This window comes from Halichoeres trimaculatus, unplaced genomic scaffold (genome assembly GCF_033239565.1).
Source record: "Halichoeres trimaculatus isolate MK-OKI-2021-1 unplaced genomic scaffold, fHalTri1.1 fHalTri1_scaffold_22, whole genome shotgun sequence".
Lineage (NCBI taxonomy): Eukaryota > Metazoa > Chordata > Actinopteri > Labriformes > Labridae > Halichoeres > Halichoeres trimaculatus.
Window position 1 is genome coordinate 5,294,746 of NW_027437200.1, and position 17,988 is coordinate 5,312,733.

At 39.6% G+C, this 17,988-nt stretch overlaps 1 protein-coding gene across 1 annotated transcript; it reads right to left on the reverse strand.

Annotated features, from left to right (window-relative positions):
- Positions 1–12,251: 12,251 nt before the first annotated feature.
- LOC141784476 (uncharacterized) lies at positions 12,252–17,098 on the reverse strand. The gene is made up of 4 exons (XM_074662313.1): positions 16,414–17,098; positions 12,573–12,689; positions 12,462–12,484; positions 12,252–12,371 (listed from the first exon to the last, which is right to left on the reverse strand). The coding sequence occupies exons 1-4, from the start codon at positions 17,096–17,098 to the stop codon at positions 12,252–12,254; spliced, it is 945 nt and encodes a 314-aa protein (XP_074518414.1).
- Between the last annotated feature and the right edge of the window lie 890 nt (positions 17,099–17,988).

Here is a 17,988-nt window from a genome sequence, read left to right on the forward strand (position 1 = left end):
TCTCAGTATGCGACGCTGCTAGATGGTGGTACTGCACATAGAAGCCCGCGAAGAGAATTGCGGTTGGGCCATAACAAGACTTGCCCATCCAGCGTCCCGACTGCAAGCAGCTGGGGGGGGGGGGTCAAATGAGTGGGGGTAAACTGGGGGTAGCTGTTGGTCAAGCATGCGCGAGCTTCAACCCAGCATGTTGGGCAGTCTGAAATAACCCAACACAGTGTAATGAAAATTACAACCCAACAGCTAATAACTCAACTGCCAACTACAATAACCCAGCAATCTGGGTATTTTGATTACCCAATTTAATGAAAAAAACCCAATTAAACTAACCGACAGTCTCAACCCAGCTGTTGGGTTGAAAAATAACCCAACATTTTTTTGTGTGTATGTTTCTACTGTTTTATACCTGAGTACACACATTCAGCCTTTGGGTCGTTCCTTTGTCTTCTAGCTTGATTGAGCCTGTGCTCTCTGACAGATGCATAATGGATGTTTTCCTCATTCAGATCAACCTAAAAGAAACAAGAAGCATTATCAAACCTCAGACAATCAAAATAAATAAACTCAGGTAATGTTAATACAAATATAAAAAAAAGTCAATCATATCATCAAGTACCTGTTGATTTGTTGTTGAATTACTTTCAGGTTTGCAGTTATTTCTCTTGATGATCACACAGAGCGTGACAGCCAGCAGAACAACCAAGAAGACAGTAAACGTCAAAGCCCCGCTCAAGACGTACACCAACGCTAATACATGCCCTGTTTCAACTGACGAGTTTCCATCATCTAGAGAGAAGAAGACAAAAGCCAAATCTTTGACAGAAACTGTTTGACTATTTAAAAACAGCTCCAGCTGAAACAGTTACCTACCTTTAAAGCTGATTCTGGTCCCGTTTCCAAACAGTACATTGAGAGAAGTACCCTCTGTGAATTCTGTCCAACCTGAGTTCTTGTAAGCACAGTAGTAAGTAGCTGTGTCTGAAACACGCAAATCTGTGATCCTCAAGTGAATCTGACCCTTGTTGGTCAGCAGAGTGAAGCGTGGATTGTTCCTAAATTCACCATGAAAGTCTTTTTTTCTTGCAATGCTGTAGTAAAAAGTGACAGGCTTTGGCTTCTCTCCCTGAGTTTGCTTGTACCACAGGAAGATATTCACAGTCGGCCCTTCATAGAAGCATCGTAAAGTTATCTCTCCTCCAACATCAGCTGATACAGATCCACTCTCTTGGTGCACAGCAGAGGATGATTTCTGCCCCGCTGACTTAGCTAAAATGAGACAAACACACAAAACAAACAAACAAACAAAAACATTTTACAGCAAATACTGTAAAAAGAGTTTAGAAACTCTTCAGGTCACAAATTTAAAACACAACTTACTCGTTTTCTCCAAGCACATAACTGTGAGGCAGAGAGCAAAGATAAGGGAACTCATCGTGCTTCAACCACTTTGTTGAAATGAACACATCTGTGCTCTCTTCACTCCTAAGAGACAAGACGAAGTTTGATTGGCCTGACAGAAGTGACATATACGATATGCTCACTGCATAAGGTGTCAGTGCGAGATGTTAGTAGGAAATAACAGCTTCTTGCCCTGACGTTACAACCAACATCTCCAAATATAAAAATATAAATCACTCATCATTTCACATTTGTACCTAAGGTTGGTGAACTAGACCATATGGATCATCTTCAAACTGTAAGCTCAGGAGTTTTCCAGCTACATACTCAGACAAACGAGTAAAGCCTGAACCGGACCGCGTTAGGTTTTATGCACGTACTCCATCCGTGCACTTTAAATTGTAATTGTACTACTGTACTATTTGTACTATTGTACTGTACTATTGTACTGTACTATATACTGTACTATTTATCTTTACTTGAGGTGTTGGTGAAATAATTTGAAGTTGCATGTTGCTTCTATTTGGGCGTGAAAGGTGTGAAACATATGTGAGAAAGGAGACAGAGGGTAAACAAAGTGGCTCAGTGGAGACAAATGGCAGCAGAGTGAGGCCCTTCCTCATTCTGCTAAATGCCATCACAGCTGGTGAAGAAAATACACTTCAAAGCGTCTCTAGAAGCAACCCCTCACAAAAGAGAAGTTCACTTCACGTTCATTTTATTTGGTATACTTAAGTACCTAAGAACTTTTTTAGTACACTTTTCACCACAAGTACAGTAATACAAATGTTTATTTTTGTTTATTTATTTATTTATTTTATTAGTAGTATTTTAACCTTTATTTAACTAGGAAAACCTCATTGAGATTAAAAATCTCTTTCACAAGAGTGTCCTGGCCAAGACAGCAGCATAATCAACAGTTTTATACAAAACATATGTAGTCATCAAACACATAAAACAAGAATTCAATACATTAAGAAAGAGAAGTCACAATTCAGACAGCTTATTTTGCATGGATTGCCCACAGGAGAAAGATAAAGTGCATCAGTTATAACATCTGCAGCCAGATGTGTTTGCCTCCAAGTTGCTCAACATTGTCTTAAAAGTATCTAGTGACACCAAATCTTTTAGTTTCAGGTCTTTTCGTAGTTCATTCCAGGCATGTGGAGCTGCAAACCTGAATGCCTTTTTTCCCAGCTCAGTTCTTACTTTTGGAACAGACAATAAGAAAAGATCCTGGGACCGAAGATTATAAGATGCTGTGCTCTTCTGACTGATGTAGGTCAGCAGGTAGGATGGAAGCAGACCAAGAATACATTTAAAAATAACAATACGCCAGTGATTAGGTCTGCGTGCAGACAAAGAAGACCATCCAACACGAGCTTACAGCAAACAATGTTGAGTAAGAGATTTAAAACCAGTGATGAACCTCAGAGCTCCATGATACACGGTATCCAGAGAATGTAAGCTATTAGAGGAGGCATGCATGTACAAAACATCACCATAGTCCAACACTGACATAAATGTAGCAGAAACCACTGTTTTTCTGGATTCAAAGGAAGGACAGGACGTAATTCTAAAGAAGATCCCTAAATCCAGTTTTAACTTTATAACTAGCTGCTGAATATGGGCAGAGAAATAGAGAGATAATCATCGATTACAACACCAACACACTTGTAGGAAGAGACAAGTTCAATCGGAGAACCCTGAGCAGTGATCACTGAAGGCAGGCTATCAAGTTTGGATTTAGAATTTAAGAACAGCATAACTTTTGTTTTGTCAGCATTAAAACCAGTTTTAAATCATAAAAAAATTGCTACACCGTGTTAAAAGCAATAATGTAAAGTAATTTTGCTTGTACTAGGAGTTTACTTACAAGTGCACTTTTTCAATACTTCTTGAGACTGAAATGGCCCATTTGTTTATGTAAAGTATACTGTAAGTGTGTTTCTTTGGTTAGGAAAAGTAAACTTTGAGTACACCACTAGTTTGTATTCAAGTTTTATTTTGTATTTGTTAGTACACTTCAATGAGACTTAGGGCATGGTCACACTGGCCATCCAAACCGTGCCATGCTAAAGCACGATTGCCCCCCACAGGTGCGGCACGTGTTGCAGGTCAGGGTAATGAGTAGGAGCCTATATGAGAGGGAGCTGAGTGGTGTGTGTCTCGCTCTCATTCCTCTTCTCACACAGACTCATGTGGATCGGTGTGGTCTGATCTGTGTCGATCAACTTGTGAAGGGTTTTTTGGAACCCAGTAGGCCTCCAGCCGCAGTTAAGCCTGCAGTTTGGTTGTGTTAGTTGTTTGTAGTATACTTCTTTTGGTTTTTACCCTACTTTTCCCAGGCTGGTTCTAAGTTGTTTTTTGGTCCTTTGTGTTGAATAAACTCCACCTTCTGGTTTTGGTAATTTGCCTCAAAGTTGTTCTTTACCCTGTTTATATATATATATATATATATATATATATATATATATATATATATATATATATATATATATATATATATATATATATATATATATATATATATTTATATATATATATTTATATATATATATAAACTAATAATAATAATAATAATAATAATAATAATAATAATAATAATAATAATAATACATTTTATTTAAAAGCGCCTTAGCACCCAAGGACACTTTACAAAATACATAATAAAAACACATTGCATTAAAATCACAATTAAAATAAATAAAAACAACATACAATAGTGACATAGTTAGAAGCGAGTGGAAAGTTAAAGGGAATATGCAGACTGGAACAGATGGGTTTTGAGTCTTGATTTGAAGTGGGGAAGGAAGTCAATGTTTCTGAGGTCCTAGGGGAGAGAGTTCCAGAGTTTGGGAGAAGAGCGGCTGAAAGCGGCTGAATGGTCTTGAAAGTATACAGCAGGATTTTGAAGTGAATTCTGAAGTTACTGGGGAGCCAGTGAAGCTGCTGAATGACAGGGGTGACGTGATGAAAGGAGGGGGATCTGGTGATGATCCGGGCTGCAGAGTTTTGAACCATTTCAAGTTTATGGAGGGATTTGTGGGGGGCACCAAAGAGGAGTGAGTTACAATAGTCGATCCGGGAGGTGACGAGACTGTGGACCAGGGTGGCCGTTGTGCGAGGGGTGAGGGAGGGGCAAAGATAGTTTATATTAAGTAGATGGAAGTAAGCAGACCGGGTGATGTTATTGATATGAGAGTGAAAAGACAGAGAGCTGTCGAGGATGGCACCCAGACTCTTAACCTGAGGGGAGGGGGACACTGTGGAGTTGTCTATGGTGAGGGAGAAACTGTCAACTTTGGATAAATTGGATTTCGTACCAACCAGGAGGAGTTCTGTTTTATCAGAGTTAAGTTTAAGGAAGTTGGAGGTGAACCAGGATTTGATTTCTGAGAGGCAGTGGGTGAGGGAGGAAGGTGGAAGAGAGGTGTTGGGTTTCCTGGATAGGTAGAGCTGGGTGTCATCCGCAAAGCTGTGCGAGTGGATACCAAATTTACAGAAAATATTTCCAAGTGGGAGTAGATATACAATGAAGAGGAGGGGCCCCAGGATGGATCCCTGGGGTACATCTGAAGTGACGAGGGAGGGCTGTGAGGTGAAGGATTTGAGTTGGATGAACTGAGTGTGGCCTGTGAGGTAGGAGTGGAACCAGTGAAGAGGGGTGTGGGTGATGCCTGTGGCGGAAAGTCTATGGAGTCTTTATTGATTTATTGTCACTTACCTCATACTCTGTAACATCTTAAAGTTCGTAACAATTTGGGGGCTCGTCCGGGATTTGAACCCAGGACTTCTCGCACCCGAAGCAAGAATCATACCTCTAGAATTGTTAAGAACAAACCAAAAAAACAACTTAGAACCAGCCTGAGAAAAGTAGGGTAAAAACCAAAAGAAGTATATTAACAACAACAAACACAAACAAACAGCAGGCTTAACTGCGGCTTAACCCCTAAATTCCACCACATGAGCTGCTCCGCGGCGCCGCGGTCTTGCTCCGATTGTCAAACCTCACTGGAAGCAGCACGCAGCGCAGTGCTGCTCCACTCAATTTGGAGGGGGAGGGCTGGTCCTCGGAGAGTCACAGGCTCTCGTACGAATAGGGATATCACACGATCACCATCCACTCCCATAACTTTTGATATGTCAGTCCACACCTTGTCCTTTCTGCCTGTGTCCTTATAAAAAGGATGTTTGGGATCATACAGAATGTTGAACTTATTCACTTCCAAGATCAGCTTCTCTTCATCCATGCCTTTGTGTTGCATCTAGGACCCTCCGACCGACTGTTAACCTGATGCACGTGCCTTCAGATGTGGAATATGTTTTAACATATGGGGGAAATTTACGTTTGAGAGTTTGTGCATTGTTTTTATTTGGAATCTTCCGGGTATTTCAAACAGTGACTTCCTGTCTAGTGCTTTATTATCGACAGTGTATTTACGAGGTTTGGAAGCGGCCGCACAGAAAATACACCTGAAGCATATTTCTCGCGCCGGCACGTAACAAGTGGGTATCACACATGGCTCGCCTATGTCACCGTGAAGCATCTGTTTACATGAGAGTCAGCACAATGTGACACAGAGAGCACTGCTACAACTTTAGGGACTTTTAGACTTATGGTAAGTTTTCTTGGTCCGACACAGCCCTCTAACGCCGGCTACTGTTTAAAATAATCGTTAAGAGACGCGCTTGTGGTGATCATATGTCATGGATCACACACGCTGTCCGCTTGCTTGTGCATGAAGTAAACAGTGCTGAAACTCACCTCTCTGAAGCGTGCCAAAGCAAAGACATGAAGCGTGCTCAAGCACGGCACGGTTGCGGTCACACTGGCCACTTGAAAAGTGCTTTGGGGCTGAAGTGTGCTAAGGCACAGCACGGTTTCCCAGCGTGACCGCGTCCTTACATATATATACTCTGAATTTACTCTTTTTATTTCATAAAAGAATGCCTTGAAAGTAAATACTCAGAAATTAATACACAATATACAAAGTAGTGCTATCAGGCACTTAAAAAAAATCTAATTAATTACAGGATTTATATTTAATTAATTAATTTAATCACACTTTAACCTCATATCTGCTTAATTTCCCCAAATAAAGAATCTGTATTCTGGGAAATTACAAAATTGTAGTGCATGATTAATCAAATGAATACAGGAAGAAGAGAAGATTTGTAAATCCACATTTTTTTTCTTTTCTTTTCTTCTTCCCCTTGTCTGCATTATCTTTCCTGCAGAGCACTGTGTCAGATGACAGCGTTGAAAAGCCACATTTTTTTTAACTGGCCAGTATTGAAATGTCTGTGTTCACTGCCATTAATGTCAATAGACAACAATTCGATAGCAACCATTTACTGCGTCTATAGAAGTAAATCATGTTGAGGTGGGGTCTGATGGAGCTTGTCAATCAAAATTATTAGGGATGCCCCGATCCGATCACGTGATCGCGATTGGATCGGGATCGGGGCAATTTTTAACGATCGGAGATTGGGGGAGACAGAATTGGAAAAAGCCTGGGGCCTTAGTTCTTGTTTTTAATTAAAATGTGTATAATAGAACATCATCATTCATTTTAGAATATAACTTTATTTGTCATTATAACAAGTACAACAAAATTGCAAACAAGAAATTGCAACCTTATTGTCACACACATACAGGGTTATCTTGTGGTGCACCACTGAAAAGCTTTATTTTTATTTTGTTTATCCAATGCTGCACTAAGTGGAGAAAAAAAAGCTATATCCATGTTGGCTAGAATGATACCTTCATTTAGATAAAATAAAAAAACTCAAAGGACAACTTGTAGGAGTTTTTTTCTTTTCTTTTTTCCTGATGCATTGCTGAAAGATCGGATCGGGAAATATAAGGATCGGCAGATACTCAAGATAAAAAAATCGGAATTGGATCAGGAGCAAAATAAAAGGTGATTGGGACATCCCTAAAAATCATGCTTGTAAACTACTGTGGGTGAGAGCGGTGCGCTCTTCGGACGAGAGTTCAGCATGGATATGGGGAGAAATGTGAGATGACAGAGGCATAGTGAGACGCTGCAAGTCAGAAAAGTTCAGGCAGCTCATGCTCCAATTCACGATGTGTCATGGTAGTTCATCGTGAGAAAAGACGATGGAGATCATAGAGAGAATCAAAGGATGGAGCGCCCCAGATGAGAACGATCTAAAAAGTACATTTTGTCTGTTTTTTGAATCAAAAACAGGAAGAGAAACATAAAATAAAGAGAGTCCACTCTTGGTAGTTTTGGTGTTTACATAGTCATAGAAAATAATATTATTTGGATCTTGACAGATCATTCAAGATATGTTATTCGTGTTAATTTTTATAACAGGCTAATTTGCAGTGTAATTAATTAATCCTATTAACGCGTTAAAGTGACAGCCCTAATATAAAGTATACATGAAGTTATGAAAACTGGAGGTCTCAGTGCTATCTGGCCTAACAAGGCTCCAGAGTGCGACCAAGTTGGTCACACATGTGACCTGACAATGCCAGGGTTTCCAAGTAATGACAGCAAACACATCACTTAATTCTTGGTCAGAGAGTCAGAGAGTTGCAAAGACTCAGCCACGCTTTTTTGAAAGTGAGTGGAACACTAACATGTCTGTGCACACATGAAACACACTTTCTAAAGATGTGACAGCTCGAGGCGTGGCATGGTGTTCTGAAGAGCGGAGCTGCCGCTGACAACCCACGGTCGAAAAACACCACCAACAGAAGCTTAGAGCTCTTCATTTCAGCGCCTGTGGTCAGCAGTCACAGTTTCAGTGTACACTTGTGGCGTGTGAGTAAGTGTGATAAACAGGAAGTGTTTGCTTCATTACTCAGAGAAAGCTTATATCTCTCATTTTTTTAAAGTTAAAACTAAAATAGCTGCTGTGTAACTGTGCAGTGACCACAATGTGTGTGTGTGTTCAGAAAGGAGCAGGAGAGGAAATCTTTACCAGTGTGCACATGTTGGGATCTTTGGGTCACAATCCGTTAACATATTTAAATCCCAAAAAGAGAATTGGAAGAATAAGTGGACTTTGTGGACTTTTTTTCTAGAAAGAAAGAAAGAAAGAAAGAAAAAAAGAAAGAAAGAAAGAAAGAAAGAAAGAAAGAAAGAAAGAAAGAAAGAAAGAAAGAAAGAAAGAAAGAAAGAAAGAAATGGACTTGCAGGAACAAATTCGTGAGAAAAGGTGGTGAAACATGGAGCTGTTACTGAGAAGCAGTTGAAACACAAACTAACAAACAAACAAAACCACGCTGACATCCTGTTGGTGGGGGAGAGTGGGAGGCAGCGAAACCAGTGGTTGAACTTGATGTGAGCTTGACCAAAGAAGAGCTCACTCTTTTTTTTCTCATATGACTCAGTAACACACCTCAGTCTTCATGAGTGATTGGGAAAAATATAAATACAAAGCAAATAACTCAACCCTCAGTGACCAGTTCTCCTCTTTGTCTCGTTGTGTTCTGTTATGAAGTGGAGGATTTATTCTGTGACTGTTTCACTCGTTTTGAATGGACTACCAGCTTAACCAAAGTAGGACTGATAATCCTGCAGCAGCCTTCATGAGACAAGATGACTATCTTTGTTAAAACCACATTTCCTCTGCACACATCAACCTGTGGGCTGAACAAACAGGACACAGATCAAAATCTTTCTACACACACTCACTTTAGTATTCCTTTGTGCACAGTGCTCTATAAATAACCAGTTGCAGCTCAGATAAGCAGCATGTGTACTGGATTATGACAATGCAACACTTGGAGTTGGACTGCTGCCCCCTAATGACCAAGAGCTCTACTGCACACACCCAACTGAAGGTTGAATTAAAAGGTCTCCTGTTTACCCCCTATAGAGATCTGTTAGCCAGCTGAAGTGAAGAGGTGTAACTCTGATGTAGTTCTTTCCAAAGTCTGAAAAAACTTTTATGATGTCATCACAGCTGCATTATGGGGACTCTGTAATTATTTATGTACACAATTTTTCAAAGTGAGATAAGGAAATATGTTTGAAACCTATTTCTCTACATTTCTACAACTTTCCCTCCCTCTCACGACACTATACATATTTTATCTACCTTGGTTGCTAGGCGCTGCCCAAGTAGCTGCCTGTTGCAGTAGCTCTCTCTTCTTTGTCAGTTTCTTGTAATTTTTTTCGTCTCTTTTACGTAATCTTTGTATTTGGAGTGGATCATCATTTGTATGGTTCATTGTTGGTCACGGACACCAAACTTTTTGTGGCTTCAGTAATATTTTTACTACTTTTCTCCTGTGTTTGTCTGGAGATCCTACATGTATCCATGGCTGCATTGTTTACATGTGAAATTAGCTGTTAGCAGCCTGTAGCATGTCAATGCTAACTAGCGTAAGGCTTGATAATTTCCCTCGAGGTGAAGAGGAGGAGGTGAGGACGACGTGCTGGTTCTCTGGTGTGAGCTAAGACATGACGACGTGGACCTGTCCTTCCATCCATCGTTGTTGGGAACGTGGGATTTATCTCCAGTGGGATGGACGAGCTAGCCGTGCTAGCCCAGCGGCAGAGGGGCTGCCAGAGGGCAGAGTGGCATCGTGCTATTCACAGACATGGCTGACGGAGCTGACATCGGACGCCGGCGCCACATTGGAAGAGCTTCACCTGCTGTGAGCAGACAGGATCCAGGAGACAGAGACTGAACAGACTGCTGAAGAAGCTCAGTCCTGGACCCTGTGGAGGTGGAGACTGGCTGGGCTGGAGAGGGGTGGACAGGCTGTCGTCATCTATTTTCTTATGGACCTTTTTGCACTTTCTATACACTTTCTTACTTCTGTTTTCTTGATTGCTGCTGTGACTCCTGAATTTCCCCTCAGGGATAAATAAAGTATTTTCTATTCCATTCTATTCTATTTAGATGCGTACAACATGTTAGAAAAATGGTATTCTATTAATGGACGGACAGAATTGTCTTGATTTGTGGAAAAGTAAACTTGCAAGAATGAATCAAAGTCAGGATTCATGTTTGATGCAATTTATTGTGTTGTATCATTTTCTTTAAGGGACACTCACTCACACTCAAGGTTCAAGGCCAGCTATGTCTGAAATAACATGGAAACATCTGAGGGCACTGAACCTGAGCCTGCTCCAATTCAGGATGCAACAGGGGTTTCCATTATGAACTCCAAACTGACAACCAACGCACATCTTCCAAATGTGGACCCAAGAAGGACAGCTCCTGTTGCTCAGAAAAGAACATCCAATCGACACGTTGCACTGAGGAAAGGAATGTCTGTCAGATCATCTGGAACGCCCAACACCAGAATATAAAGGAAGCTGCTCCAGTCTCTCAGGAGGTCTTTAGTTTTTTTTAAAAGGCCTGTAGAGTTTTTACTGCAGGTTTTTCTGAGGTCTTTGGGTTTTGGGGAGGCTTTTAGGCTGTTAGAGGGCTAGGAGGATGGAGTTAATTGATTCACTGCAGAGTGAGGGACCTCACTTTGTACAGATGGCTTGTTTTGAATAAAGTTTTTGGATTCAGGCTGACTGAACTCTTTGGCTGACTGGATTCCACGTCGCCTTCCTCAATAGTCTAAAATCAAGGTATTAGAAAATTTAGTGATGAAGTATTTAGGCAGAGGAATCAGGGGCCCATCCTGACAAAGCCTGCAGGAGGCCCAATGCACCAGAAAAAGTTACTACAGTTGGAGAACTTATGTGTGATAGAAAAAAGGGAATAAACCCTGTCGTGCCCATCCTCATCTTTCAAATTATCCCATCATTTACCCTGCTGCACTGTGAAAATGCTTTGAACGGGGGACTTCACCCTAGTAAAGGTGTCTGCACACTGAGTCTTATTTTTCAGATTTTCTGGAAAAAAAAAACAAAAAAACTAATGTAAAGACACCTCGCACACTGAATTCAATGCGTTAATTCAGTACTACCCTGGAAACAAGCTGGGTGAATGGGAAAAAATACAAAAAAAAAATCAAACCTGTTAAGAAAAAATAACTGATGGACAAAAGTGAAAACCTTAATGACATGATATGGTATCAAAGTTTTTTTTTAACATTTGTTAATTTCAGATGAAAAAAAAGGACTCAGTGTGGAGAGTTTAAAAGTGAGGTGCAGGATCTTAGGTGTTACGCTTACAGTGGAACAAATCTGATCAAATGCAAACCTTAATAAGTAAAATTCAGTCTTAAATCAGAAAATACATCCAAAGCGGATTAGACGTGAGCTCACACATAACTGGTGCAGAAACAGACCTCAATGAAGAAAGGCCTGCTCACATCATCACATCTCTCACTCTTAAATCATTCAGTGTCAAAAGGGCCATTTATACTAAAATGTTGGCCTTTCATGATTTCATTTTTGCATGCATGTGTCAGCTCCCCTAAACAACATTAAACCTAATATTTGCTTTTATCCTACCAGAAGCTACTTGTGTAACTTTTCACCCCAAAATGTGTGTAGGCTTTGTTCAGCAGCTTGTTTCAGAGAAGAACTTACGACATCCTGTCTGAAACCACAGAAACAAAGACACGGTGGGCTTTGTGTCTCTACTGCCAGATGCAACGAGGTCAAAAGAAGCCTCCTACTACTTAAGTTTGTGTGACTACAATAACAAGTCTGCAGAGAATGCTCTTTGATGACAGGCCTGACGGAAGGTGCAATGATACCCACACTGTGTGTAGAACACGGTGATGCATGGTGGGTAAGGCTCACACATGCACATGCATGCCCAGACCTTAAACAGGAAAGGTTATCTTTTTTAAGTTTTCACCTGTTTTCTTGCTGTTGTGTTTTCTGAATAACTACAGAAAAAAAAAAAAAAAACATATTGTTACACAGGAACAAGGTACACACAGCAGTCCAGCTTTAGTGCCTCAAAGTGGAGTACACACATCCTCCAGTGGGGTCTTCATTTTGTGTCCTTGATCTACTTGCCCGGTGAACACTTACAGCAGCATAATGCAGGTTTTCTGCATCTTGAGGCAGCTGGTAACAGAAACAAAGAGTCAGTTCAAACATAAGGCGGGATTGTTAGAACAAGAATGACATGTTTTAGAGTCAGAATGATACAATTACCATTGTGCTTGGACTGGATTCTGCTGCTGTGAGAAGGCAGAACAGGAAAATAATTTTGTTTACTAGTTATTTGAATTTTGTACAATGTTAGCATCTAAGGGCAATGCTTACCTGAACATCTGCAGAGTTGGTTTTTAATTCTGCAGACTAGAAATGTCAGGATGATAACCAGGATGGAGGTGAATGCCAAAGCTCCCCCCAAGATGTTCACCCATACAGAAGTGTCCCCTGAAAACAGACAGACACAGGGAGGCAACAGAGAGTTCATATGTTTTTGGCAAGTTTAGACTAGAACAGAAGAGAGTCATCTGCATACACGACGAGTTTTACAATAACTTTCCTTTTTTATTGTCCTAATGAAAACTGTTTTATATTAGTGTTTGATTGTAGCTGCAGAGAGACAGGACATGCACAGAGACGACAAAAGGTTGTGGGCTCAAACAGTGAGAGCCGGAGTAAGTACCACAGCCTTTGCATATGAGAAACAACCTCAAACTGCCAGGCTGGGCCCCTTCCTCTCACACTTTAAAGCTTTGGCTTGTTAATCCCTTTTATTTGTAAGAATTTCACATTATATAGAAAACAAACAAGTGTCCTGTTTCACTTGTGAGGCCAAGAGATAATGTGGAACAGAGTCCACTGTTAAAAAAAAATGTAATTTTACAGGAAATGGTCTGTAACTTTTAACAGATGTTTCCTGTTTTAAAACAACAAAATGCTAGTAGATTTATATATTTTTTCACTAATTTTAGGGAAAAATAGTAAGTTTTACGGGTATTAACCCTTCATTTTTAAAGTACTTTTTCTGTTTTTCAAAAATGTTATACACAACTGTAAAATTACAGGAATTATCTGTAAATTTACATCCTGGATGTTTTTTTTTTCTTTTAGGTAATATGCCAATAATAGCATATAGCTGAACCCTGTACCCCCCTTACTCATGGTTGCAATTCACGGAAAAGAAAAAAACACAACTGTAAAAAAAAGTTTCCAGACAGATACCGTAAAATTACAGTCACACACTGTAAAAATGCAAAACTACGCAAAATAACTGTAAAATTACAGGACTACAATGTAGAAAACGAAAAGAACTGTTAAAAAAAAAAAACAAAAAAAACAAAACGGTAAAAGCACTGACAGTAAAGTTTCCAGACAAATACCGTAAAATTACAGGCAAACATTGTGACATAGAACTACATAGAAAACACTATAAAATTACAAGACTTTACCGTAAGAAATAAAAATCTGTTAAAAAACGATTAAAGCACTGGCAACAAAGTTTCCAGACAAATACCGTCAAAGTACAGTCAGACGCTGTAACATAGAACTACAAAAAAAACCCTGTAAAAATACTGGAATGAATTGTTTTGATTTAAGAGGGGTCATGTAGCCAGGGTGTGAAACACCCTTCAAAATAAAAATAGCTACATAGGATTGTATGTTTCATACATTGTTTTGAAATATGACAGAAATAGAGATTAAATTTTATGTAAACAACGTTTAATCTGTTTATCGACTTTTTTTACTGCCACAAGAACCTGACTCATTTAAAATAAGGACGATATCAGTCACAGCAGATTAATTTAGGACTCGTACTGCAAAAACTGAAGTCCTTTTAAATATTTTTGTCTTATTTTAAGCAGAAAGTGTCTTTTTAGACTTTATGTGAGCCACATTCATCAGACAAGTCCAGAAAAATGTCTTGTTTCAATTTATTTAAAGACAAAATTAAGTCTGAATTGCTTGTAACAGGATAAAAAAAATCTGCCAATAGGACAAGAAAAAAGTTATTCGTATTAAGACATTATTCTGGTTTCAAGCAAATTTTCGCCCAAATTTCTCTGTGTTCCATTGGCAGATTATTTTACTTGTTACAAGCAATTTAGACCTCTTCTTTGTCTTTAAATAACTTGAAATATTACATTTTTCTGGATTGATTAGTTGAATGTGGCTCCTATCGAGTGTAATAAGACAATTTATACTGATAATAAGACAAAAACGCTTGATGAGATTTCAGTTTTTTGAAGTGCATAGCAACATGAGTATGTATGTAGTGTAGTTTTCAACCAATCAACCAAATTAAGTATATTTCCTGGATTCCTCACTTATGCACAGTGGTCCCTGGTTTATTTCCACAACTCTTTTCTGGTTCTCATATGTCCTATGGAACATATGTGACCCATATAACCCAGTGAAGGTTGAGGACACAACTGGTCTCAACATGTCAAACTAAGACGTCCCTCAGGACTGGGTCCATGGTGTCTTTTTTTCCATCATGGTGGCAGCAGGAACTGCTATGGCTGAACTACGGGGTGCCAAAAGAAGTTTATAAAGCATTCCTTAAAAAATATAAGAATGTTAATTTCAACCTTGATTGCAACACTATTATAATATGCAGTGCTGTCAGCTGGTTTACATAAGCCCTGAGATTTTCTCTATTTGATGATCAGCTAAGCTGAAAAGAATAGACCGATGCTGGCATGTTACCCGGGATCCAGCATAAGCTTTCTTAGCTCACTCAAGCTGTGTCAGAACAGGTACATCAGTGTTTCTGAAAAATCTTTGCTTTCTTTGGGTTTTGTCTGCCCTAACCAAAGTGTGTGAGGTTACAGAAGTTGTTCTGCAGCACACCAGCTTGCTTTACTAGTCCCCGTAAGCTCCGTTTTAAAATGCACTGGAAAGATCATATCAGAAGTTCAACCTCTTGTGACATCGGTGAGTGCTGCACTGTCACAGAAGTTTAAGTATTTTCAAATAAGGGAGCTAAGGGCGCTGTTTTTGTGCTCAGGTCACATGGTGCAAAATCAAAACGCTAAATCACATGTGGCACTGCCAGTGCTGCAAAAACAGACACTTATGGACACAGCACCAAATTAAATGCATAAATGTTGCTTGGCAGTATTTCCCCAACAAAAGGATATGCACAACACCAGAATCCACATTTACTAAAACGTTTGATTTTACTGTTTAGAGGAAAACAATGAAACTGTTAAATAAAATCTCCACTGAGGTAAGTGTTTTGGAAAACCTCTTTTTCAGTGACATGAAACTTTGATTACACCTGGACTTAAGGCACAAAGAAAGTGTTTTTATATCGAGATGGGGGGCTTAGACTACTAGAACAGGCACGTGCAGACGTGGGGCTGGATGGTGATTGAGCACCTGCCCCTTGATGCCCAAAGTGCCCTTTTGTCAAATTCATTTTTTTTTTTTGTAAGTGTGCGTGAGAAGATCAAGCTGAGTTGCCAAAAAAAATCTATTTAATCAACATAATTTAGATTTAGCTTGTTTGGTCACATAATCCACGACCTGCCCTGACCTGACTTGCCCTGAGCTAAGCGCCGCCCTGGCTTTAATTGCTGATACCGACTGCCGATGGTCGGGAGAATCAACTGGTCCGGTTAGTAGGTTTTGCAGCAGTAGCGTTAAGTTTGAGCGAGGTTTATTCTTGCAAGAAGTTAAAGTGAGCAATAAGCATCCTCTGTCTCAGCAACTGTTGAACGTTCGTTCTCCAAACTGAAGCGAAAACAAAACTTTGCTCTGAGGAGAGGTTGTCTGAGCTTCTGTTACTGGCAATTAAGAGGGAAATTCTAGTCAACCTCAGTGAAGTCATTGACATTTTTCAGAGCAGGGGCAACAGAAAGTTGCTGTTATAACTGCAGCATGTTAAAATGTCACTGTGATGTGTAAAGAATATTAATGTTCCCCTTTATGTTTAAAACAGTTATTTCGTGTTATTTTGGTGTGAAATCAAAAATAAAGCTGTGAAATAAGATAAAGAGCTGTCATAACTGCTTCATTTTTGTCCTCCAATTTGATTAAAATGGAAAGAAAGGTCCCTTTTAACAGTTTGACAAGTCAGTCACAGGGAGCCATTTCAGTGCTGTTTATCTTTGCATCTTGTAATGATCACATAACACTCGTTTAATCAGCTTCTATTTCTACAACATACCTTTCAATAGCATCTCTGTCCTGTTTCCAAACAGAATATGTCCACATGAAGCAACAGCACAGTAGAGGGTTTCCTCCTCAGAGAGATTCAGGTTCTCCGACAGCAAGTTGTACACACATGTCTGTGTTTGAGAGTTTTCTTCTCTCACACACTGATCATTTCTGCCTCCATCAGTGTAAATGAGAGCTGGATGAGACGCCTCAGAGCTTCTGAACCAGTAAACACTGTGTTCTCCATCACAGCTCCCAGTGTGGACGGTGCAGCTCAGAGTCCGATGGTAATCCGGCTGGATGGTCTCAGACACTGACTTATAGACGGTGGCTTGGATATGTAAGTCTGAATCCCTCACGGTGACAGTTATGCTCTTACAGAACTGAAGGACGTACAAATTGCTCCCTATGCAGTGGTAAGTCGCTGAATCTGCGGTTTGGAAATCTGAAATCTTCAGGTGATACTGACGGTTTTCAGTGATGAGCGAGAAACGTTTGTTCTTAAACTCACCATGAAAGGTGACATTGACATTATGCAGGTAGTATGTAGAGATCAGCTGTGGAGCCAGTCCCATGGTTTGCTTGTACCAGAAAAACATCACTTCAGCATCACCCAAACAAGCACACTGCAGAGTGACACTTTGTCCAACATTAACTGATGTGAAATGTAACGATGGATGTTCTGATGTCGTCATATGAGCTGGCGAGGAGAATGGAGACAGAAAATAGGATTAAAATCTGTGTTATGAACCGTGTCCTAAAAGAAACATTCAACACAACAAAAGAACAACATACAGAACAAAATACACTTCTAGTCATATTCTAGTGAAAATGTTTGCAGCAGAGAAAATCAACTCACCCTCATTTGCCATGAAGAGAAACAGAACACACGCAGCAGAGATTGAAGGTGTCATGTTTGGATTGCTTTGATGAATGACTTCACTCTGTGCTCGTTCTCTACTCTTCACAGAGAAGACTTTGTTTGATTGGCCAATCAGGTTGACTTTCTTTTTTAGGTAACATGTTCTGTTACTCCTGTCTCTGTAATGCTAAGACTTCAGAACAGTTGTTAGGTTAATATATCCTGAGTGGAAATTAGGATTTAGCAAAATTAAGATTCTGGCTTTTTGCATTCTTTTTTAATATGGAGATTTAGCCAAAATGAAAAACCAGATTCCAAAAAGTCGAGTCATAATGTTTAGATTCTTTGTCAAAATTTCATTTTGTAATGTCAAATGTATTAGTTCAAAATTCAATTTAATGACATTAAAGGATGATTAGACAGTAAATTGCTATTTTGATACTAAGTCAAAATGATGAGATTAAAAGTCACAATTATTAGTTAGTAACTCCTAAGACAGTCATCATAATGAAACAACTCTTGTTACGACGACTGTATTTTGACATGTTTGGGGCCTGAGAAATGCATTGCGTGAAGATTCAAACTCTCAAATTAAAAGTTTTGTTTAGGGCTAGGTGACACAATCTTTTGGTTTGTTCTTTGTACTTGGGATGTTCATGGGGATAATCAACAGGGTTTCTAAGGCCCTGTTTACACAACAGCATTTCATCTGTAAAGAATAGG

Bases quoted from the DNA above. Each gene is read 5' to 3' on its own strand.
- LOC141784476 (XM_074662313.1), bottom strand. From the start codon at position 17,098: ATGACGACATCAGAACATCCATCGTTACATTTCACATCAGTTAATGTT. The intron at 12,485-12,572 runs GTAAGCATTGCC...TTCTCACAGCAG, and splicing joins CCAACTCTGCAGATGTTCAG to CAGAATCCAGTCCAAGCACA. The intron at 12,372-12,461 runs GTAATTGTATCA...TTCTGTTACCAG, and splicing joins AATCCAGTCCAAGCACAATG to CTGCCTCAAGATGCAGAAAA.